The sequence below is a fragment of the Cydia fagiglandana genome, chromosome 13 (genome assembly GCF_963556715.1).
Source record: "Cydia fagiglandana chromosome 13, ilCydFagi1.1, whole genome shotgun sequence".
In the NCBI taxonomy this organism is placed as follows: Eukaryota; Metazoa; Arthropoda; class Insecta; order Lepidoptera; family Tortricidae; genus Cydia; species Cydia fagiglandana.
The window spans coordinates 5,540,461-5,564,800 of NC_085944.1; the positions used below are offsets into that span (position 1 = coordinate 5,540,461).

The 24,340-nt window shown below is 38.7% G+C and overlaps 2 protein-coding genes across 2 annotated transcripts in view; both read left to right on the top strand.

Moving 5' to 3' along the window:
- Nucleotides 1-24,340, top strand: part of LOC134670107 (essential MCU regulator, mitochondrial) — a 117,484-nt gene that overhangs the window by 50,626 nt on the left and 42,518 nt on the right. The gene's annotated exons all lie outside the window — the stretch shown is intronic.
- LOC134670060 (FACT complex subunit Ssrp1) lies at nt 976-23,235 on the top strand. Its single transcript, XM_063527728.1, has 13 exons — nt 976-1,141; nt 1,224-1,409; nt 2,120-2,335; nt 4,944-5,122; nt 9,037-9,276; nt 10,366-10,494; nt 12,043-12,204; nt 12,911-13,043; nt 14,784-14,959; nt 15,107-15,215; nt 16,002-16,196; nt 17,511-17,786; nt 20,142-23,235. The coding sequence occupies exons 1-13, from the start codon at nt 1,091-1,093 to the stop codon at nt 20,250-20,252; spliced, it is 2,163 nt and encodes a 720-aa protein (XP_063383798.1). The 5' UTR covers nt 976-1,090; the 3' UTR covers nt 20,253-23,235.

The following is a 24,340-nucleotide window of genomic DNA, read 5'->3' on the forward strand; positions in this document are numbered from 1 at the left end:
TTTCACGGCGCAGCAACTAGTATCATTTCTCTCTCCTTGCTCTTTTAAAAATGCCGTTTCTCAAAAAAGGACAACCATACTGTTGACAAGATGGACTTCAAATCCAAGTGGCCCCTTTTTAGGCGACCCAGGTTGTGCATGTTGCGTAAAAACGTATATGTGTGCTCTTTTAGGGATGTGAAAAGTCGATTTTAATCATGTTATATATCGATAAACGCTACACAGCGGAACGAAATAGCGATTAATTGAAGCTTCAATATCTTCGTTAAACATAAACATAATTGAAATGCTAATGGATAATGAATATATTATAATGTAATAAAATAATTCAATTATTGCGGACCACCTATTTTAGTAGGTATTTATGTATTTTAATTAAATATCTGAACTTTCCCTTGGTTCTCTCCTGGGGCGTGACTATAAAATTGTGATCTGATAACCACAATAAAGAAAAAAAGCGTTTTTGTTCATTTTAGGTATAGTTAAACCTTTGAAGTAAAATTAAAATTGCAAGAAATGTCGATAGTTTATCGATATGACTTTATCGACATGGCTACAGCAAAGTGGGTCGCTTTGTTAATCGTACACTAAACAAAAAGTGGTCCCACTGACAGCTCGCTTGGAAGATATAGATGGTCAAGCAAATCTTGTCAGTAGAAAAAGGCGCGAAATTCAAATTTTCTATGGGATGACATCCTTTCGCGCCTACATTTTTCAAATTTGCCGCCTTTTTCTACTGACACGATCTGCTTGACCCAGTATATCTGTATATATTTTTATATCTATGGCAAGTGCAAAGGAGAGGAGAGCGAGCGAGAGAGAGTGCTTAGTGCTGCCCTACATATCGATTTTCTAACGATGTTTCCGGTTTTTTTAAGGAAACCAGAGGTATTCACTACACTAAAACCATAGACAACTAGAATTAAAAATGACAACTCATTCATTCATTCACTCAGTTAACTCACTCAACACCACTGTGACACTGACATTATTGCTGTGCTATTGCCGCCTGTTGAAATTTTGTTTGGCGCACGTTTATCTAACAAACGGCGTGGTTTCAAGTGAATTTGTCCCTTGTTAGAGGTTTATAATGGAATTCTTAGAATATAATGATGTATCAGCAGAGATCAAAGGAGCTATGGTAACAAAACACCGTTGTTCAAGACCTTTCGTTACTCTAAATATCAACTGTGTTTTTTCTTATATAAATTCTTCTTATTTAGGTGCCAGGACGTTTAAAAATGACCGATCAGAATATTATATTCAAGAACAGCAAGACCGGAAAAGTGGAACAAATATCGTCTAACGATATTGAACTAGTAAATTTCCAGAAATTCGTAGGATCTTGGGGCTTGAGAATATTCATGAAGAATGGTACACTACATAGATACGGAGGCTTCAGAGAAGGGGTACGTATCCAATTAATATCTAGAGCTGTAAACTTATACTTGTATCTTCAGAGAAGGGGTACGTATCCAATTAATATCTAGAGCTGTAAACTTATACTTGTATTTATTTAAAGAATAATTAATAGCAACAAAGCCACAAGGCTGGTTACTTCGCAGAATAAATTAAACTGAATTGGCTTCTCATACCTTAGGGTGGTATTGGAAGAGGCCCAAAGATGTCCATTTTTCACGGTCTTGTGCTATTTTTTTCCAATTTGGACCAGCAATTCTTTTCATGTCTTCCTCCCAGCGCATGTTTGGTTTGCCTTTGGCGCTTACCGTCTGGGCCTTTCCAGTTCGTGACTATGGCTGTCCATCTGTGGTCTTTAAGGCGAGCCACATGTCCACGTGATTTTAAAAATAAGTCACGACAAATATGTAACAATTATGAATCTAATATGACCATTTATATTCTTCTGCTTTCATAAGTAATAGTTACTGATTTTTTAAAAGTGTTTTTCAATTAAAAGACATGTCAAGATCGCTTACCTTCTTTGTGCTTCTTTCTAATGCTAAAACAAACGAACTATAGAAGCTTCTGGCAAAAATGAGTGATTGATATTCTGCCAGACAAGGTTCCTAAGAAGAACAATTTCGTCTACTTTCTGTCTTTATTTATTAAGGTGTACAATATCTTTGTAATACTCGTACTAATAATCCTCCATATTCAGGAACAAGAAAAAGTAGCCAAGTTCTTCAAATCAAACTACAATAAAGACATGTTGGAGAAAGAGTTGTCCCTCAAGGGCTGGAACTGGGGCACGGCCAAGTTCAACGGGGCGGTGCTCAGCTTCAATGTGGGATCTAACACCGCTTTCGAGATCCCGCTGCATTATGTGTCGCAGTGTAATACAGGGAAGAATGAAGTTACACTTGAGTTTCATCAGGTAATTCTTTAAAAAGTATAAAAGCTTAAAGCCTGACAACAGTTTATTTAACCCTGAGATAGTGTCGCTGCAAACAGCTTACGTATGGCAATAATGTGCGTACGTCATGTATAGTCGGGGTAGTGGGCATTGGCTTCATGTTGATACTTGTATAATGTCAGAAACATTGCTTACAGAGAATTCGGTTTTTTCAATTTACCTATTCATCAAAATCTGATTCTAAATATTCAATATTTATATATTCTTCATTTTCTGACTCTGATGAAGTCTGATTTTCATCAGATGTTGTGCCGCTTTCAGGAACACCAACCTCGATTATAAAACGTTCAGTCTCCAATTCGATTATGGGACCTTTATATTCCTATAATCGTCTTAAATTTTTTTAACATGGTCACAGCAATTGCTCTAATTTTCTTGAGTTACTTCCTATATGATACGATAACCAGTTCAATACAACCGCACTACAAAACGTCAATACCGGTCATGTCAACAACTAACTTTAAAACTTTACTTATTGGAATGCTATGTAATCCTTCGTCTTTTTTAAGCTGTAAGTATATGATTGCATTCAATACAAATTTTTTCGCATCTTTGGAATATTTTTTTGGTATTTTTGTAATAAAACCGTTTATATTCGTAGATATTTTCTATTTGTTTACATCGGTGACATTCGATGACATCCAACGTTTGCTGTCAAAGAGTACTTGTTGCCAGTAGACGTGCGCGCCGACCTAAAATTTGCCGGCGGCGGCGCGCCGGCTTTTTTGGTCGGCGCGGCGCGGCGGCGCCGGCGTGTGGCAAGTTTTTTCATTTAGGTATTACCTACTAAAAACTGCAAAAATTAACTATCTATAGTTTTTCACTAGCATTATACTTACGCACACGCTGTTCTTGTACATATCCCCGATTCTAACATACATTTTTTTTTAAACAAAAGGGGGTGGCTGTCTTCCGGCTAGCCACCCCAAACCACTTTTTGTAAGTTTTTTTTGGTCTAGATAGCAAGATATTCGTTAGTTCATGATTGTTCAGGCATTAGAATCGTTAGGGCCCCGATTCCTTAATTTTTTTTAATTTTTTCAAAGTGGGGTGCCTGTCTTCACGCTAACCACCCCACCCCGAAATCAGCCAAATTAACTAGGTATGTCCCAGATTATATAATAGTTCTTACGAACAGATACTTATCTCTCAAACAAAACGCAAATACCTACCGTTTTGATACCTACACAAAAATACAATGGAGTGACCTTCAACGCGCCGCTCCCCGCACCGCGCGCACCGGCACAACACTAGGGTTGCTGACGCTTAGAAATGATAAATAAATACCTACTTAAACAGCGGAGTGAAATAAAAGGAAAGCTAAATCTTAAATTATACCTAATATTCCGATTATGCGTTAGTGTTTGCGAAATAGTCATTTTAAAAGGTCATATGTCCCTGCAGTAACCGCAGTGTTTACGCCGTTTTATAAACCGCGCAATAATCCCAGCAAGAATTAGTATTAAAACTTCGTGTTATTTAAAACCACATAGAGATTAATGTTACACAATAAAGAAAAATAATAGAAACCCCATGAATACAGGTAATTAATTATAAGTTAACCAGAGTAAAAATAAGTTGGCACTTTCCGGTGTAAAGTTAACTTACTGTCGTTAAAATAAACATTTACCAAAATAAATTAAAAATTTGCTACCTATTTCAAATAGATAGATATCTAAAACTATACATTTGTCATACATAATAAACATTACATGTTTAATTAAAGAAATTCAATAGTAGGTAGGTACCTACTACGTAGCTTGTAACTATCGTAAAAATCGACAGTGCGGCGCGCGGTGACGTGCGTACGTGAGCGCGTGTGGCAACCAACTGGCTTGTTTTTCTACCGTGAACGGGAGCAGATTCGTAGGTATAAATCCGAGCTCGCGCGGAGAGTTCCATAGGCTTGACTATGTGAATTCATCGGACGACGTTAGTTCACGTTTGTTCAGGCATTAAAATCGTTAGAATCTCATTAGATTTGCCATAAAAAAATAAAATCGAAAAATTCATATATATGGCCGTGCATCGGCGCGCCGAGTGGATGAGCCGGCGGCGGCGGCGCGTATGAATGGCGGCGCGGCGAGGCGGCGCCGGCGCGGCGCGCACGTCTAGTTGCCAGTAAAAGAAATTAGTACCATTGAAAATCCGCAAAATGGCGAGGGTCAAATAAACTGTTGTCAGGCTTTACTTAACTGCAATAAAAGTAGTCACTCTTTCACTTGAAGCCAACTCCATATTCGTGTTCGCGGCCTCGCGCCGCGATTTGCGCACGAGTGTGGAGCGGGCTTTATAATTATGAATACATATTTTTAATTCTTTATATCCCAAACATGCCGCACTCTTAATTTAAATAAGGTAGCATTTTCATTTACCATTACTTTGTAATTTTAAACAAAAAACCATTTAACTTTTTAATCAGAATTAAATATTTTGGTTGTATAAAAAAAAATCATTTGTCTTATATGGTAGGTAATGGCAATTAGTGGAAAGTATTAAATTTTGTAGATTTAAACTAATTTAATTATATTCTGCTCAATAATTGACTAAAAACTAAATCCTACTTCAGAATGATGACACCCCAGCATCCCTAATGGAGATGCGTTTCCACATCCCAACAAACGAGCTGGCCGGCGATATGGACGCCGTGGAAGCGTTCCACCAGCAGGTCATGAACAAGGCCAGCGTCATCTCCGTCTCCGGTGATGCCATCGCCATCTTCAGGGAGCTACAGTGTCTTACACCTAGGTATGGAAAGATATTAGAGTATACGAGAATACAAATATATACAAGTCCGCATAGAATGACCTGCCTCGTAAGTACCTATGTTGACGCGCGTCTGCCTGTACGTGTCTGGCGTGGAACCAAAATACGCGTGCCCGATGCCTTGGCTCGAAGGCTTGTCTTTACTTCTGTCAGAAGAAAAAAACTTATAATTACAGTTGTTTTTAAGAGCCCTTCAACGTGCACACTAGCGCCACTGCTAAATAATCGTGATTATTTAAATTTAACGACAGGTATTTAAAAAAGGAGGCCGCTACGGACTGTATTGTGTATTTGAGTACCTTTTGAATACATCAAACTAGTTTTTATGTTGCTGGATTCGTCGATCTAGGAACTCAAAACAAAAACGGCCGTTTTTACTTTGGACGCATAGATTGACAAATCCAGCAACATAAAAACTAGTTTGATGTATTCAAAAGGTACTTAAATACACAATACAGTCCGTAGCGGCCTCTTTTTTTAAATATCTTTCGTGAAATTTAAATAATCACGATAATTTAGTAGTGGCGCTAGTGTGCACGTTGAAGGGCTCTTAATCAGATTTGTATATGTTCATCTCAGAATTTCTTAGAAGACTGATTGCAAACTCGTGAGCATTGTTGCTCAATACTTGTAAATATGGTGTAATATATTTATCTAACGCCTTTGAAACTATACTATAATAAAATTTAAGAGCGCTCTTACAAGAAAAGTCGAAATAATGCAAAATTGATGATACTAGTCGACGAAATTCAGGACTTTGTGCTCATTATTAGACACAATGAGTACTTGTTCCAGTAAAAGCATCTTCTTATCTTTTTAAATATCGTTGTAAATATTAGAAAAATGACTTATTAAATTAGCAATGATTTTTTTTCTGATGGTCGTTTCCGAAAAACCTCGTGAAGCACTGAATGGCAAGCTCTTATTTGGAAATGTTGAGAAGTTTACTCTGCTAAACCTGGCTATTTTGTATTACTAATAACCTGTACTTTAGGCATATCAAACGATATTTGTCCTACATACCTTTGAGAAAGAGAAAATGAAAGTAAAACGAACTCAATTTTCTCTCCGAAACAAGTGTCAATTCCTACGAAAATCTACTTAATATCGAAGTCATTTTCATACTCAAGCAATCTGCAACGTTTGCTTATACTATTGGTATACATTAGTGTTTATAAAATTCTACTATAATTTTTTTGCAATTTTTTGAAAACTACTCTATATTACCGATGACGCGCGCTGCGCCAGCTCAGTGCCGCGGCGAAGCTTGTAGAGGCAGGACGTGTGTCGGTCGGCTCCGCACATTTTCAACGGCGACGACGAGGTTTTTTATCATTGTGTGCGGCGGGCGCCGTGTAAAACGCTATACTGTGTGCGTGAAAACCGCAACGAGAGACTTTGATCCTAGCACTGTTTTTATAGTATTATAATTTATAATGGTACAGTTTAACAAACTACCGGACAGGATTAAAAATATTTGAAACGACCTGACATTCTATATGTATTTATTTGACTCATGATAGTACTCAGGGTCTGATGATGGAGCCGGAAGGTGCTCACCGGTACCAATCAACCATGCAACTAAACCACTTCGTGTTTAGGCTCGTTTGATTCGTCTCAACAAGATCTTTGACACAAGATAGTACTCAGGGTCTGATGATGGAGCCGGAAGGTGGTCACCAGTACCAATCAACCATGCAACTAAACCACTTCGTGTTTAGGCTCGTTTAATTCGTCTCAACAAGATCTTTGACACAAGACAGTACTCAGGGTCTGATGATGGAGCCGGAAGGTGGTCACCGGTACCAATTAACCATGCAACTAAACCACTTCGTGTTTGGGCTCGTTTGATTCATCTCAACAAGATCTTTAACACAAGATAGTACTCAGGGTCTGATGATGGAACCGGAAGGTGGTCACCGGTACCAATCAACCATGCAACTAAACCACTTCGTGTTTAGGCTCGTTTTATTCGCCTCAACAAGATCTGACAAGATAGTACACAGGGTCTGATGATGGAGCCGGAAGGTGGTCACCGGTACCAATCAACCATGCAACTAAACCACTTCGTGTTTGGGCTCGTTTGATTCGTCTCAACAAGATCTTTGACACAAGATAGTACTCAAGGTCTGATGAGGGAGCCGGAATGTGGTCACCGGTACCAATCAACCATGCAAATAAACCACTTCGTGTTTGGGCTCGTTTGATTCATCTCAACAAGATCTTTGACACAAGATAGTACTCAAGGTCTGATGATGGAGCCGGAATGTGGTCACCGGTACCAATCAACCATGCAACTAAACCACTTCGTGTTTGGGCTCGTTTGATTCGTCTCAACAAGATCTTTGACACAAGATAGCACTCAGGGTCTGATGATGGAGCTCGAAGGTGGCGACGGGTACCTGTCTATCATGTAACTAAACCACTTCATGTTTGGGCTCGTTTGATTCGTCTCAACAAGACCTTGGACACAAGATAGTACTCAGGATCTGATGATGGAGCTGGAAGGTGGCCACGAATGGTGGTACCAGTCTACCATGTAACTGAACCACTTCGTGTTTGGGCTTCGTGTTTGGGCTTCGTGTTTGGTTCATCACCTAGTGTCTAAGATCTTGTTGAGATGAATCAAACGAGCCTAAACACGAAGTGGTTTAGTTGCATGGTTGATTGGTACCGGTGACCACCTTCCAGCTCCATCATCATTCTGAGTATCACCTAGTGTCAAAGATCTTGTTGAGACTAATCAAACGAGCCTAAACATGAAGTGGTTTAGTTGCATGGTTGATTGGTACCGGTGACCACCTTCCAGCTCCATCATCAGACCCTGAGTCCTGTCTTGTGTCAAAGATCTTGTTGAGAGGAATCAAACGAGCCCAAACACGAAGTGGTTTAGTTACATGATAGACTGGTACCCGTGGCCACCTTCCAGCTCCATCATCAGACCCTGTGTATCTTCAGTGTCAAAGATCTTGTTGAGACGAATCAAACGAGCCTAATCATGTTACTACATGGTTGATTGGTATCCGTGACCACCTTGATCATCATCATTATCATCAGATCCTCAGTACCAGTTCGTTTTTAAACCCTCGTTGATACAAACTTTACAACCTATAGGTACCAAATGCAATGACGAAACATGTAAATAAGCGAGTACCTATAATTTCTTCCGAGTAATATACCTTCATAAGTACGAGTATGGTGCTATTCATAAATTACGTCGTTTCAAATGGGAGGAGGGGGGGGGGGGTCTGGACATCGGATGATGGTAGCATGACGTAGGAGGAAACAGAGTCATCCGAAGCATGATTTTTGGATGATTAGAGGGATGGGGGGGTCAAAAATAGTCAAAAATAGATGACGTAATTTATGAACAGCCCCTATGTACATTTGCACTGCATTTATTATTTTCGTACCTACCAAATAACAGTTTTAGGACTTTAAAAGTTAAGTACAGTTAGTGTTGTTATGATTGGTTTCAATATGCTTCGCGAAGGATCAAGAATGTTTGATCCATCATTGTAGTGCGAGTGTGGTAGAAGGGATCGGCATACTGAGCTCGCACGGCCTGCCGCAGCGCGTAAAATACCTAAACTCGCTCAACCCCGAAATGTAATAGCACTCTTAACCATAGGTACTAAAATAATCCTTAAATACCTATTTCTAATAGAAATTTTCCTTGGATACAACAGGGGTCGCATTTTTAAAAGGTCTGTAGTCTGTACTCACTGTAAGTAACGGTTTTTAAACAAAAATGGTTATTAGAAAGAGACAGGCAGTAATATCAAGTTTATAGCCTGTATAAAACGCGACCCCGGCTCCCTTTTGCCATTTCTGCACCATATCATAACTCAATTCTATACCACAATAAATTATAAACAAACTAATTTTCTCCACAGAGGTCGCTACGACATCAAAGTGTTCCAAACCTTCTTCCAACTGCACGGTAAAACGTTCGACTACAAGATCCCCATGTCGACCGTGCTCCGCCTGTTCCTGCTGCCGCACAAGGACACGCGGCAGATGTTCTTCGTGGTGTCGCTGGACCCGCCCATCAAGCAGGGCCAGACCAGATACCATTACTTGGTGCTGCTGTTCGGCATTGAAGAGGAGACGAGCTTGGAGCTGCCTTTTACTGAGTATGTATTTACATGTAGACATCAAAGTGTTCCACACCTTCCAACTGTACGGTAAACCGTTGAGACTACAAGATCCCCATGTCGACCGTGCTCCGCCTGTTCCTGCTGCCCCACAAGGACACGCGGCAGATGTTCTTCGTGGTGTCGCTGGACCCGCCCATCAAGCAGGGCCAGACCAGATACCATTACTTGGTGCTGCTGTTCGGTATTGAAGAGGAAACGTGCTTGGAGCTGCCTTTTACTGAGTATGTATTTACATGTAGACATCAAAGTGTTCCACACCTTCCAACTGTACGGTAAACCGTTGAGACTACAAGATCCCCATGTCGACCGTGCTCCGCCTGTTCCTGCTGCCCCACAAGGACACGCGGCAGATGTTCTTCGTGGTGTCGCTGGACCCGCCCATCAAGCAGGGCCAGACCAGATACCATTACTTGGTGCTGCTGTTCGGTATTGAAGAGGAAACGTGCTTGGAGCTGCCTTTTACTGAGTATGTATTTACATGTAGACATCAAAGTGTTCCACACCTTCCAACTGTACGGTAAACCGTTGAGACTACAAGATCCCCATGTCGACCGTGCTCCGCCTGTTCCTGCTGCCCCACAAGGACACGCGGCAGATGTTCTTCGTGGTGTCGCTGGACCCGCCCATCAAGCAGGGCCAGACCAGATACCATTACTTGGTGCTGCTGTTCGGCATTGAAGAGGAGACTAGCTTGGAGCTGCCTTTTACTGAGTATGTATATTCGTATAGAGACTATAGACTTGTCAAGTCATCGGAATTTCTGAAGTTAGCAAAGTTATGCTGAAAATGAAACTGGAAGTTATTTTATTTAACTCAATAGCTTTATACAATCCTATTTCATAAAATTTTGCTTTTTACTCGTAATCTGTTATTGATCTACCATTATGAAATGGATTAACAATCACATTCTGAACTAACCGAAAAAGAGAGTTTTTTTATAATTGCAACCCTGGTAAAGGAGTTGAGAAGCCATTTATTTCGAGACGTGATGACATCAAGATTCAATGTATCACAAACAGCATCTTATAAAAAAACAACTCTCAAAGAACATACTTCTTTTTTTAGGGAAGAACTGAAAGAAAAATACGAGGATAAAATAAAAAAAGAGCTTTCGGGACCAACTTATGAAGTGTTGGCAAAGATTATGAAGGTCATCATAAACAGGAGAGTCACAGGCCCAGGCGACTTCTTAGGGTAAGCCAGTTAATTTTTTTATTATGTGGTTGTCCAATTAGCAATAAAATGAAGGTAGAAATGATGGAATTAGTAGAAATAAATATGTTCGCAGCAGGTTTTCTGTAGATAGATAGATAGATAGATTTTTTTTTGTACAGTGGGGTTGTCCATAAATTACGTCATCGATTTTTGACCCCCCCCCCCCCTATAATCATCCAAAAATCATGCTTCAATTTTCAATACCTTAATGTTGGTGACAATTTGGCAAATAAACACTCAGTAGACCTGATGATAAACAGTTTAAGCAGTTTATGCAACTCCCGAAAATAGTACATTATTGTCGAGGCTCGGAAGTAGCTACTTGCAGGCTGAGGATTCGTTTTAAACGGACGACCTTGGGAGTCCGTTTAATTGAATCCGAAGCCAGCAAGTAGCCTTCCAGCCGAGTCATATATAGTGCTTTTCTCAAAAATGGTGCAACAAATATAAATATCATATAAATATTTTACAAAACCAACGTTCTTACGTATATATTTTCAGAGAAAAAAGCCCTGACCGCCTTTTTATTTTTTTAATAAAAAAAATAGAAGTGTATTTTTCTGCCGAAAATACGCCAACCTATTTGAGACAGCTAAATAGTCGCGGTACTAATCATCTGTTTGGCTGTTTAATGGGCCTGTGCCTTCATTTGATATGGTCATTTCAACTTTTAAAAAGTTTGGAAGTCGACAAATAATGGAATTTGTATGCAACATTGCGGTCCCAAAATCGAGACTGCAATGTTTTTAACTTTTTAATTTTTGACTGACCATAAACTACGCGCTTCGTGACCTATTTTTTAGACAGCAAAGTCGACTTTGCCGTCCATTTTTGAGAAAAGGTATATTATTATGCGCGTTGGTAACTTTTTAAAATTCATTTTCGAGATTCCTTACCAAAAATAAACTCATTAAAGAATCTCTTACTGTAGCCCTTCCAGAGGAGTCAATTCCATGTAAATCATATCACAACCAAATATATCTGGTAACAACTTTTGCAAGCAAAGCTTATTTGTTCCAAAATGTTTTAGTGAAATGGCAGGCAGGCTAATACAAATACAAATAGTTTATTTCCAAAACACATGAGAACATTTACAGTTTATACTGACCCCCACACTAGGCATAAGCCTGTCCCGTGAGGGAAAACATACGATTAACATAAAGATAGGTATTACATAAGCGGCTATTGCACAATGTAGAACAGAAATAAAAGTAGAATAAGGAAATTAATTTATAAGAAAAACATAAAGCCTGGAGTAAAAATTATTAATCTAATTGAGTGTCGACACGTTGTGTGTATGTGTGTGTGTGTTAGTGTGTGTGTGTGTGTGTGTGTGTGTGTGTGGTGTTTGTATGTGTTATATTAGGATATTATCCTAATAATGTTTTCTGTGTCTAAAAAGGATAAGTTTATCATATTAACTGTTAAAAGCTTTTTTGTTTCGAGTACAGAGTAATCTTTAAAATTGTATAAATTAACTAATCTACTGTGTCTCAGTCAACGTAAATAATAGTTTCCTTTTTTCAGCCACCACAAAACACCAGCAATAGCGTGCTCATACAAGGCAGCTGCCGGCTACCTGTACCCGCTAGAGAAGGGCTTCATCTACGTGCACAAGCCGCCCGTCCACATCCGCTTCGAGGAGATCGCCTCCGTCAACTTCGCCAGAGGAGGCGCCTCCTCCACCAAGTATATACTACATTACTATCTTACTTACCATTCAGTAACCCGGGGTTAACCGGTTAAACAAGGACTTACCATGGTTACCAGTACAATCTCCTATTAGTCTAATCAGTTTCTTATTTTAGAACTATGAAAACGATTTGCTAATATGGAATTTATATGAAACAACACAATGACGTCACGGTACTTGCGTTAAAGCTGTACATACAATGCAAGTCTCAGGCGATCAGGTCCTTTTTATTACGTAGTTACCATTAAAGTCCACTGTAGACACATTTACCGGGTGCGGCCTGTAACATGAGCAAATAATTAAAACATAGATTGTACTCCTCAAACGGTGACACTTTTGTTCAACAACTTTTAAAAAATATGAAGTATTTAGTCCCTATTTTTCATACAAAATAAATATTATCTTCAATGGACGCCATCGCCACGCCATATCATTGTGATTGACGTTGCTTGTCACGCCTTAAACATAACAAAATTCGCAATACATTGCGTCTTAGAATAAACTCTAAAGTGTATTAAAAATCAAACCACAAGTTATTTTAAAAAGTTGCTGAAAAAATGTTGGTCAGTATGAAGAGTACAGCCTACAGTTAAATTTTTTGCTCGTATTACAGGCCTAGCGCCTAATTGTTTATTGATTCTGATATGTGCATACCGAATCATCTACCCCCCAATAGTAAAATCGCATAACATATGACTCCAGATCGTTCGACTTCGAGATCGAGCTGAAATCGGGCAGCGTGCATACGTTCAGCAGCATCGAAAAGGGAGAATACGACAAGCTGTTCGACTACATCACCTCCAAGAAGCTACACGTCAAGAACACCGGCAAGAACGTAAGTACATGCATAAATACCTACAACTAGGCCTACTGTCCACGGAAGCGTAGCTGCATAGACGCGTATTCGTCATTGTACGCTTGCTTGCAGCCTACATACAAAACCGCACAACTCTGTCCACGGAGCGGTTGACGTGACGTTACCGCTCTGTGGACAGAGTTGTGCGGTTTTGGATGTAGGCTGCAAGCAAGCGTACACCAAGCGTACAATGACGAATACGCGTCTATGCAGCTACGCTTCCGTGGACAGTAGACCTAAGTAGGTTTATTGTGATAGTACATTTAAGTATCTTCAGCAAGCATAGCTTAGCAAGAATTTTTGGCGTCAGAGTCAGCTGCGTGCCATCATTTAGCTACCACTACTGAAATACCTCTGTGCATGTGGCTCTTAATCCTTTAAGGCCCACTTGCACCATCCCACTAACCCGGGGTTAAGCGGTTAAACTGTTACCTAGTGTCAAATTGTACTGGTAACCATGGCAACTCCAGGTTTAACCGGTTAAACCCGGGTTAGTGGAATGGTGCAAGTGGGCCTAAAGCACACAAAATACCCAATGCTACTTACTCTACTTAGGAAACAAATACTAGCCCCCTTATTCATAAACGTTTACTAAAGTCGACATGCCGATAATAATTGTTTGTCCCATTCCGACGTATTAGTATGATGGAAAGGGACAAACGATTATTATCGGCTTGTCAACTTTAGTAAACGTTTATGAATAAGGGGGTAAAAGTGTTAGCAGTTGTGTGTATTCGCACTTTTTGTATAAAATGATTATAGTTCGTTTTTTTAGCATTAGAAAGAACTTGAAAGAAGGTAAGCGATGTTGACATGTCTTTTAATTGAAAAACGCTTTTTAAAAATCAGTAACTATTACTCATGAAAGCAGAAGAATATCAATGATCGTATTAGATTCATAATTGTTACATATTTGCCGTAACTTATTTATAAAATGTGTTTATCATTAAAGGCACATCAAGATTGTTTACCTTATTTCTAATGCTAAAAAAACGAACTATAAAATAGTTGAGCGACGCATCTAAACTATATACATACATATATACATAAAAGATAAAAGATAAAAAAGATAAAAAATAGTTTATTCAAGTAGGCATATTACAATGCGCTTATGAACGTCAAATAAACCTTTACCGGCTCCAACCGTACACCTCTGCCCGAGAAGATTTAAATCCCCCCTCAATTGGAGGAGGGTATCCCAATATGGGACCGGCAACAAACTCGGCGGGACACATCTTTTCAAAACATTATTACATCTTATAATTAACATGCATTACGAGTAATTAAGAAAAATACAATTTAAATTACTATAGAATTCATGCAATTATACTCAGTGAGTACATAACTTTATAGAATTTGATATAAAAAATAAACATATATGTACATGAAATCACAAATACGTAGCTCTTTCAGAAAACATATCAAATCTTACAAAAGGAAAAGAAATTAAAATCAATAAAAGAAATGAGAATACATATTATATACATACAACATGTACATAGACATGTACATTTTGCTGCATTTGTCACCCTCTTTTCACTCTCCTCTCATCTACTCAAAGGTTAACTGGAAGAGATCCCTCAAAGGGATAAGTTCGCCTTTGTACTTCTTACTAATTGTATGTTATTAATTTTAAAATGATTTTGTACAATAAATAGTTTACTACTAGTACTACTAAACTTTACGGAAGCCAATCAATCCCTATTTCCATATTCCCAGGACAAAGCCCTATACGACGACGACTTCGGCGACTCGGACACGGAGAAGGAGCCCGACGCGTACCTGGCGCGCGTGAAGGCCGAGGCCAAGGAGCGCGACAGCGACGATAGTGATGACGAGAGCACGGACGAGGACTTCAACCCCGACAAGGCTAAGGAGAGCGACGTCGCTGAGGAGTTAGTATACCGACCTGCCTTTATAGAACACGAACTTCCGTTCAGTCGTGAGTTTATCGCGAACACAAGACTGTTTATAAGTGTAGTGACGTTAGTTCTGAACTTAAAGTTTAATATTTTGAACTAATTATATTTATATAATTACAGATACGACACGAATCCATCGTCGTCGGAAGACTCTGACGCGTCGAACGCGTCCGGCGACGACAAGAAAGAGAAGAAGAAGGAAAAGAAACCCAAAAAGGCTATCACTATTGTAAGTTTAGTATTACTTTATTCATATATATGGTACAAAAACAAGTCAAAAAACAATAAATAAAAATAACTTAAAATTAAACTAAACAAACTATTCTAAAATAAAATAAAACTAATCTAAACTAAATCTAAAAAAGGCCCCTGTGGCAAGGTAAGTTTTGCTATATTACCTACTTAATGACTACATGGCCTATATGAGTCCCAACCAGAAAGTAACCAGTATAACATATATATTTCTGTTTCCTAATATTTAAGACCGTATCATGTACCTAGTCTGTATAATACTGTCTGTTTTAAATTTCACAGTGTATGTTCGCTGTAATGCTATGTAATGTAACCTTCAAATCAAGAGTGAACAGGCACCTTCTGGGCGAGCTCGCTCCATCGTAGGCCACGTCTACGCCTCGGCTAGTCTGTGGCCATGAGTAAGCCCATTCATAATAAAAAAAAAAAAAAAAAGTAATTTTTGAATCAAAAAAAAAAATGAGCCATATTAAACTTTATTAAGTAGGTAGGTATTTTTTACCCAAAATGCTGGTTCAATAGCATAACGTGTAGTTCTCAAAGAATAAAATAACTTCGAGAAAAGGTAGGCAGTGCCCTTTAAAAAAACATTTCGGACAATAAAAATCCATATTACAATTAATACTGATATAATTTCAGTACACAGTCAACACATTTGTTTCATCGCTTCTTTCATCGGTAGTCTTTAGTCGGCTGTGCCGCAAACAAACAACAAAACTACATGTCATTGTTAAAATTATTTTGTCTTTTATTACGATTACAGTCCGAAGCACCCCGTAAACGCAAAGACAAAACGAAGAAGGAAAAAGACGCAAACGCGCCCAAACGACCCGCGACCGCCTTCATGCTGTGGCTGAACGAGAACCGCAAGAAGATCACGGAGGAGAACCCCGGCATCAAGGTCACCGAGATCGCCAAGAAGGGCGGCGAGCTGTGGCGAGATCTCAAGGACAAGTCTGTAAGTGTAGTATACAAGACAAACGGCCCGCGACGGCCTTCATGCTGTGGCTGAACGAGAACCGCAAGAAGATCACGGAGGAGAACCCCGGCATCAGGGTCACCGAGATCGCCAAGAAGGGCGGCGAACTGTGGCGAGATCTCAAGGACAAGTCTGTAAGTGTAGTATACAAGACAAACGGCCCGCGACGGCCTTCATGCTGTGGCTGAACGAGAACCGCAAGAAGATCACGGAGCAGAACCCCGGCATCAGGGTCACCGAGATCGCCAAGAAGGGCGGCGAACTGTGGCGAGATCTCAAGGACAAGTCTGTAAGTGTAGTATACAAGACAAACGGCCCGCGACGGCCTTCATGCTGTGGCTGAACGAGAACCGCAAGAAGATCACGGAGGAGAACCCCGGCATCAGGGTCACCAAGATCGCCAAGAAGGGCGGCGAACTGTGGCGAGATCTCAAGGACAAGTCTGTAAGTGTAGTATACAAGACAAACGGCCCGCGACGGCCTTCATGCTGTGGCTGAACGAGAACCGCAAGAAGATCACGGAGCAGAACCCCGGCATCAGGGTCACCGAGATCGCCAAGAAGGGCGGCGAACTGTGGCGAGATCTCAAGGACAAGTCTGTAAGTGTAGTATACAAGACAAACGGCCCGCGACGGCCTTCATGCTGTGGCTGAACGAGAACCGCAAGAAGATCACGGAGGAGAACCCCGGCATCAGGGTCACCGAGATCGCCAAGAAGGGCGGCGAACTGTGGCGAGACCTCAAGGACAAGTCTGTAAGTGTACTCATAGACAACATGCCTTAGCGCCACTTGCACCATTCCACTAACCCGGTGTTAACCGGCTAAACCTAGAGTTACCATGGTTACCAGTACAATTTGACACTGGGTTACCGATTTAACCAGTTAACCCCGGGTTAGTGGGATGGTGCAAGTGGCGCTTAGGGTGGTATTCCACCTGTCCAATGTGTATTTTGTCTCACATTTTGCTTAGTAAAAGAGTGAGAAGGAATGACATCAGACCAAGATATTGGACAGATGGAATACCACCCTAAGGTAGTACAACATATTATAGATGGCGCTGTTCGGCCCCGTACATTATGCCATAAATAACTAAGGCCCACTTGCACCATTCCTCTAACCTGGGGTTAACCGGTTAAACCTGGAGTTGCTATGGTTACCAGTACATGTTGACACTAGGTTAACGGTTTAACCGCTTAACTCCGGGTTAGTGGGACGGTGCAAGTAGGCCTAAGTGGTCAAACGCGATGTGTGAAAGACGTGTTTTTTTAATAAAACCTCTACAAAATCTCCAGGAATGGGAAGAGAAAGCCGGCAAAGCGAAAGAAGAATACAACGCGGCCATGAAGAAATACAAAGACAGTGGCGCCGCCGACGAGTTCAAACAGAAGAAGAAACAAGCGGCCAAGGAAGCTAAAGCGGCCGAGAAAAAGAGCAAAGCGCCCGCTAAAAAGAGCAAGAATACCAGCGCCGGGTCCGGTTCGGGCAAGTTTACTAGCAAGGAGTATATCGAGGATGATGATAGCTCGTCGGACTCAGATAATGACAAGAAGAAGAAGGATACTAAAGATGTAAGTATGAGATTAGCGTTCAATAGGGAATATTAGGCAAAGCTCTGCGTAGGTGGCACCACTAGCACATATTGTAGGGTCAGTAAGGAACACAAATGTATGGAAGTGCATGCACTTTAGTCTCAGGCGATGCCGCTTGGCACGATTGTTCCTTAGGTCAAACAAAGTTGATCTGGCCCGGTAGCCAGGAGATCGTACCATGCAGACCCCCCAAGAAGGGAAGGGGGGGAAAGGTCGGCTCCCCAGGTCCAATCTATGCTATATTCCTTCCTAGTCTTAGCAACTAGGGCAAGTTATATATCATTTTCGTATAAATTAGGGACGAGGAATTCATTTCTGAAATAATTATTATGCCTTTCCATACAAAAAAAAATATTTTTGTACAAAATATGAAAATGTTATGTCATTTTTTGTGACAATTTTGGATGTTACAATCACAGTGTGGCGGTTTGCACTAAATAAAAAATTGGACGATGTAGCCCATGTATTCTTTATTCTGGAAAATATCACTTTATAGTAGGCATTCATACATTATTTTGTAATAAAAAAATAATTTATAGCGCGTGGCGGTAACAATTTCCATACAAATGGAACTATGCCCAAAATCAAAGATTAAAAATGTTTACTAAAACACTGAATTTGACATTTTAAAAGTTTAAATATAATGTTTTAATAATTTTTCCATGCGTTTTTGCCCTTTTTTGGTACAAATTTGTTGTTTTTATTTTTCTTCCACACACTTTCTCCCTTACTGACCCTACTACATACAGTAAACAAACCTCATGAACATCATCAATGACACATCATGCGTCACTATATCAATCACATGGCCTACCGAGAAACATGACAATCAAAAGTTCGGTTTCTCCCTATCTATCACTCATGCTTATTCGATCGATAGAGAGGCGATGAAATTTCGATTTTCGCGTTTCACTGTAGGCCACCTGTAAACAAACCGCCTTGGTGCATCAATGTCATTGTGAAAACTTGTCAAAAAACTGTTTAAGGCCTAGTATGTATAAGTTACTTTATGGTTTACTAAACAAATTAGTACTGCACTCTGGCGGCAGAACATTGCAGTAATACTCCCTATTGACATTATTAACCCCTCACAAAACCATAATTCACGACTCAATGTCAATGATCTCTAGGGCTGGTATTCCACGTATCCAATTTTTTTGTCCAATGTGTATTGCGTCTCATATTTTGCTTAATGAGAGCGTGAGACGCAATGACGTTGGACAAATCAATTGGACAGATGGAATACCACCCTTAAAAATGCAAGAAATAGGTACTATTATCGAAAGGCTTAGTATGCTTATTTGCATAAAAACCTTAACTTGGCTAATGGCTAATTTTTAATGTTTCGTTTTATACGCCCCAGAAGGATGATTAAAATGTATGTAAAGGCAATGTTTCTTAGATTTTATTTTGGTGAATGCGCTTATAAATGGGGCACTTAATTGTGTATTTGGGCATTATATTATTGATTCCTTAGATTTTTATTTAAAGCATGTGTAACTGATGATTCATTTATACGAATATTACGAGTATACATAGTATAGTATGCTTTTTTACAGCCGTATGCCTTATATTATTCGTTTCGGCAATTTTCATCTAATTTCGGTTACAGATAACAAACGTCACATCAAAGAAAGAGGCGTCACTGTGAATACATATTTTCGTAAAAAATAAGTTGCCGAATCGTATAAATTAAATTATAGTGCACTGTACTGTAATACCTATATTATAGTGCATAGTGCTGTATTTTGGTAATCTAAAAATTCAACTTTTGCGAGTTTTTTATGTTTCATAATTATGAGATGTAAATTATTCAGGGTTCATTGGCGAAATTTATAGGTATCTATAATAAATGCATGCATTAAAACAGCGGTCAGCAATGCGGCCCGCGAACCTCTCACTTGTGGCCCGCGAGCCTGCCTGGCTATTTTGTATGTGATATTAACTAACAACATCAATGTCTGATAATGTCATAAAACTCATAAATATTAACAAAGTGCGGCCCGCGTCAACATCGTTAACTACTATGTGGCCCTTGGCTGCTAAAAGGTTGCCGACCGCTGCATTAAAATATGGTGATGTCCAATAGAAGCTTAGGATACAGTACGAATATAATTAGCTGTATTAAATACATTTTATTTTCAAACAGAACTCCGCCATTGTTTACTTTAATCGTTTTCTTTTACAGAAATAACATACAGTGATTAAGTTATGTTTTTGTCAACATAGACTTCCAAGAGCAAAAATTTTTTTCGGTAATCGCTCATGACTTGCCAATCTTAACTTGCCCGGTAGTTTTTTTTAAATATTACATTGTACTTGTATTTTTTACAGAGCAAAGACTCGAAGAAAGAAAAGGCGAAAGCAAAGAGTTCTTCAGAATCAGAAGCCGAGGCATCCGCTTCCGGGTCGGGCTCCGACGAAAGCGGCAGCGGGAGCGATTAATGTGCTCACCATTAGTCTAATAAAACATGGTCTTCTCTTCCCAGAGTGACACAAGCCTACGTCACAATAACATGGCCGCTATATATAGCGCTATCGCATATTATCATATAACGCTGTCGCATGATGACGTAGGCTTGTGTCAGTCACGTGACCACGAAAAGACGGGAAGAGAGTACCAGGCGGAGTATATTATTATACCATGTGTGCTCACTATACATTTAGATAGAGTACAACACATGAATACATTAGAACTGTCATTTTGGAATAAGAACTGGATAGGTATGCTCGAGAGTAGTGTTGGTCAACGTGTAGTTTGCCCAGTGGGCTGTCAAGAAGTTGTAAGCGTTTTTTTTTTCTTAGAAATGTAATGTTTTTATTAACACATTTATCGCCCGGCCACAACAATTTCGTCATGTAAAGCAGTAGTGCCACGATCCAGACTATCGGGTCATTCGGCCTGGCCTGGGAACGAAATCATAAAATACCCCGTTAAATGACCTGATCGGCGGACTCCAAGTACGAAAGTGTGTACGAGAGTGACCCAAACATCGAGATTTGTTAACTTAAAATAAAGTTTGGTGACATGTGTTGAAATTAAAAATAAATTTGTAATGAACCTGCACTGTTGGACGATTGTGAAAGGAAAAGAAAGTTGTTCTTAAGAAATATACAGGGTGTTTGGTACATCGTTTGCCAAATTAAAACGGCAGATAGGTTGAGTCATTTGCTATCTTCTCATGCCTAGAAAAACAAAATTGGCCCTGGTTTTTTTTACCACTACGCAAGTAAAAATTTGAAATTTACGCAAAACTGTGATAGAAGTGAAAAATAAATTTGCACCAAATTAAAAATTTCTAGGCCTGAGAAGATAGCAAATGACTCAACCTATCTGCCGTTTTAATTTGGCAAACGATGTACCAAACATCCTGTATATAATAATTCCATGTCTGTAATTGTAACAGGATGTTGGGTCATTTCATGAATAAGTACTTGCAAAAATCGCTGCTCTTTAGCATTAAAGTTGAAGAAAACCATTACCTACAACGTATTAATGTACAGTGCTCAATACTTTCGTTAAACAATAGTATAGAAAAAGCTGTAAAAACATTAAGATATCTTGAGCGTTGCTCATTTTTTTTAGAACGTGTTTACATATTCCTTATAGGTATGTACAGTCGTCCTCAAAGATATGTTTACACTTTTGTACCTTACTCCCTTGTAAATTAGGCGAAAAATGTAAACATCTTTGACGTCGACTGTACTTGTACAAGTTACAGCATTGTATATGGTTATTTCAAGATGATAATTGTTTCCTGTATAAATACATCCATTCAGGCTGGTTACCTTATTATTACTGTAGGTTTTCCTTATTTCCTCCGAAACGCTAATATACCTACATGAAACCAAAGATATATTGATTAAGTAAGATGTGTAAAATCTAAGACAATTCGTGCTTCGAATTTGACAGGTTAACGAGATGGCGCTGTACAGCTCTACACGGTGTAACATGAGGAAACCGAATAATTTTAACCACGCATTTCTGAGGTCAAAAGAAGGAAAATATGTGTTTAGGTCAATTTCGCCAAAAAAAATGTTTTTTTGTTTTTTTTTTTTAAATTTTGTATGTATTTGTACATACAAAATAAACATTTATTACTTACTACTAAACTTGTCACTTAAAATTGAAGTTTACATTTTTTTTTCCGTAAAACCTACTTTTTGCAAAGTGTTACTTGTCACTTTTTAACATCTATCAATAAGGATATTTAGACTACGTCCCGTCCCATAGCAGCAACATCACCATCAAATAGGGCTTTTACACTATGTAACAATAAAAACTTGTTATTTTTAAAATTAATATTATCACTGAAACTAGGCGAATGTCAAAAAAGTTTATAGGAATTTTTGTCTCCAAATATGATCAGGAATACGCTGTTACAATTATTCGGTTTCCTCATGTTACACCGTGTATACTAAACTGGTAACTAATTGTCAAAAGTTGACGTGTGCCAATTCAGTGACCGCAAAACATATGGCGCAGTACAGGGCCATCTCTTTTGGATGTCTAACTAAGGGGCACGTTTTTTTTTTCTTAGATTTTACCTCTCTATTATAATCAATTCTCTTTGATTAATCAAAATCCATACAAAGGAAACTGACAAATTATCATGATTATGTTTTTATTTAATTGGAAGCTAACGTTTATGTATAAAGTAAGCTATGTCCTAAAGAAGCTGTGCTTTTTGGTTAAATGTTATTGTTAAAATATTATAATCAGCCTGAAATATATAGTCAGACCGTAAAAAGTCTGCAGCGATTTTGATAGCCCACGCAGAGCAAGTGTCATTTTAAACGTCCAACTTCTATGAAATTATGACGTATACATAACACTTACACTGCGTGGGCTATCAAATCCGCTGCAGACTTTGTTTGGTGCGACTATATGAATATGATTGAAATTTTCAATAACTTCTAACTAAATAATGATAGTACTTACACTAAACAACAGGATTAAGTGTTCCATATTTCTTAGGCTGAATATAATATGTGTGTCCTAATGTAAAATTGTGATAATGTTTGTAAACCATTCCTGTCTAACGAATGATCTGTTTTGTACCAATAATAACCTGTAAATATAATTAAGTAATTGTTAATTATTAATTTTCTTATATCCCGTTCAAATCTCTTCATTGATACTACATAACACATTGTATGGCAAAAATAAAATACCCTGCTTAAAAAAACCTTCAGTATCCCAAAAATAATAGTATGTACCTATACTGGTTTTTTTTTTTTTATAGACTGCTCAAATATCACCATAAATCTAAAATTGGAGATTGTCGCCAATTTCTTTTCTGATCAAATTGGTCGTCTGGACGGGCCTTTATTGGAAACGTAACGAGTAAGATAAATGTGCGAAAGATTGTTTGTGATTGTTTATCTTGTAAGGTTTAAATTACAATAGCTTTAATACCTACGTTTACGTGCTTGTTTTATTTCCTGTTTTAAATACGTACTTCTACATTTCCGTTTCTCATTTTCATATTCTCTCAATTAGTAAAAAATAATTCACCATATTCAAAAAACTTACTCCGATTTATTAAGGACAAAAAAACAAGACAAGAATATGTTGCCCCATTATAACAACATATTTTGATATGCATACGACATACTAAGCCATAGTTGATATACTTTGCTAAATAAAAAAACTGCAAAACGTTTCAAAAACTTACCTACTTAAGTAAAAACATGGTTGAAAACGCACCTAGCTAGCCCATGTCCCACGCGATGGACGCGTCATCAAATACGAATCGATTGACACCTCAATCAAAATAGGCTCACAAGCGACGATGGAATATGCACGTACCTTAGCTGCTATAGATTCGACATTATTCTCCTACAAATAAGACGCATATAGACAATGAATATCCGGTTCGAAGGACCATTCAATTAAGCCTTAACAAAAACCGTAAATAATATCAAACTTGGCAACTCCTATAATTGGACGAAATCTAGCATACCTACCCTAATTTATTATTGAATTGTCTTTGCTTTAGATTAGAAGAAGCCTAAAGGCGTTAGGTTTAGGCGTATGTCCTATAATATTTATTTATTTCTCAATTATTCGACGTTTTGATTGATTGCTTTTCCACAAGTTCTCGCCATTATTAGTTAATAGTGGTAAGTTAAGTAAATTATAATTCGTAGGTCTAATAATACATTGACTTAATTAATTCCATATACGCAATATTGCATAAAAGAAAAAAAATGTATATATATTTAAACGTGGTGATATTATAGTATATATCCAACATAACGCTTCAAACGCTCTTCCAAACTAAATTCCAATAACGAAAGCGAAACTTATGGGCTCCCATAACCATCATGCTTATTTATTGCAACAGGCTAAAGGACAGACGCCGCGTTTTTTACAGAGGGTAAAAATGGCGCGAAACATAGACGCCGACTGCCATACGTTCAAAAACGTTCTAAGCGCCGTTCGATTCAAAAGTCTATACGTCTTTTTCGAAAAAAACTTACAGAACCGGTAGTTAAGAGACGCAGCGTTAAGCGTTCAAGCATGGGCC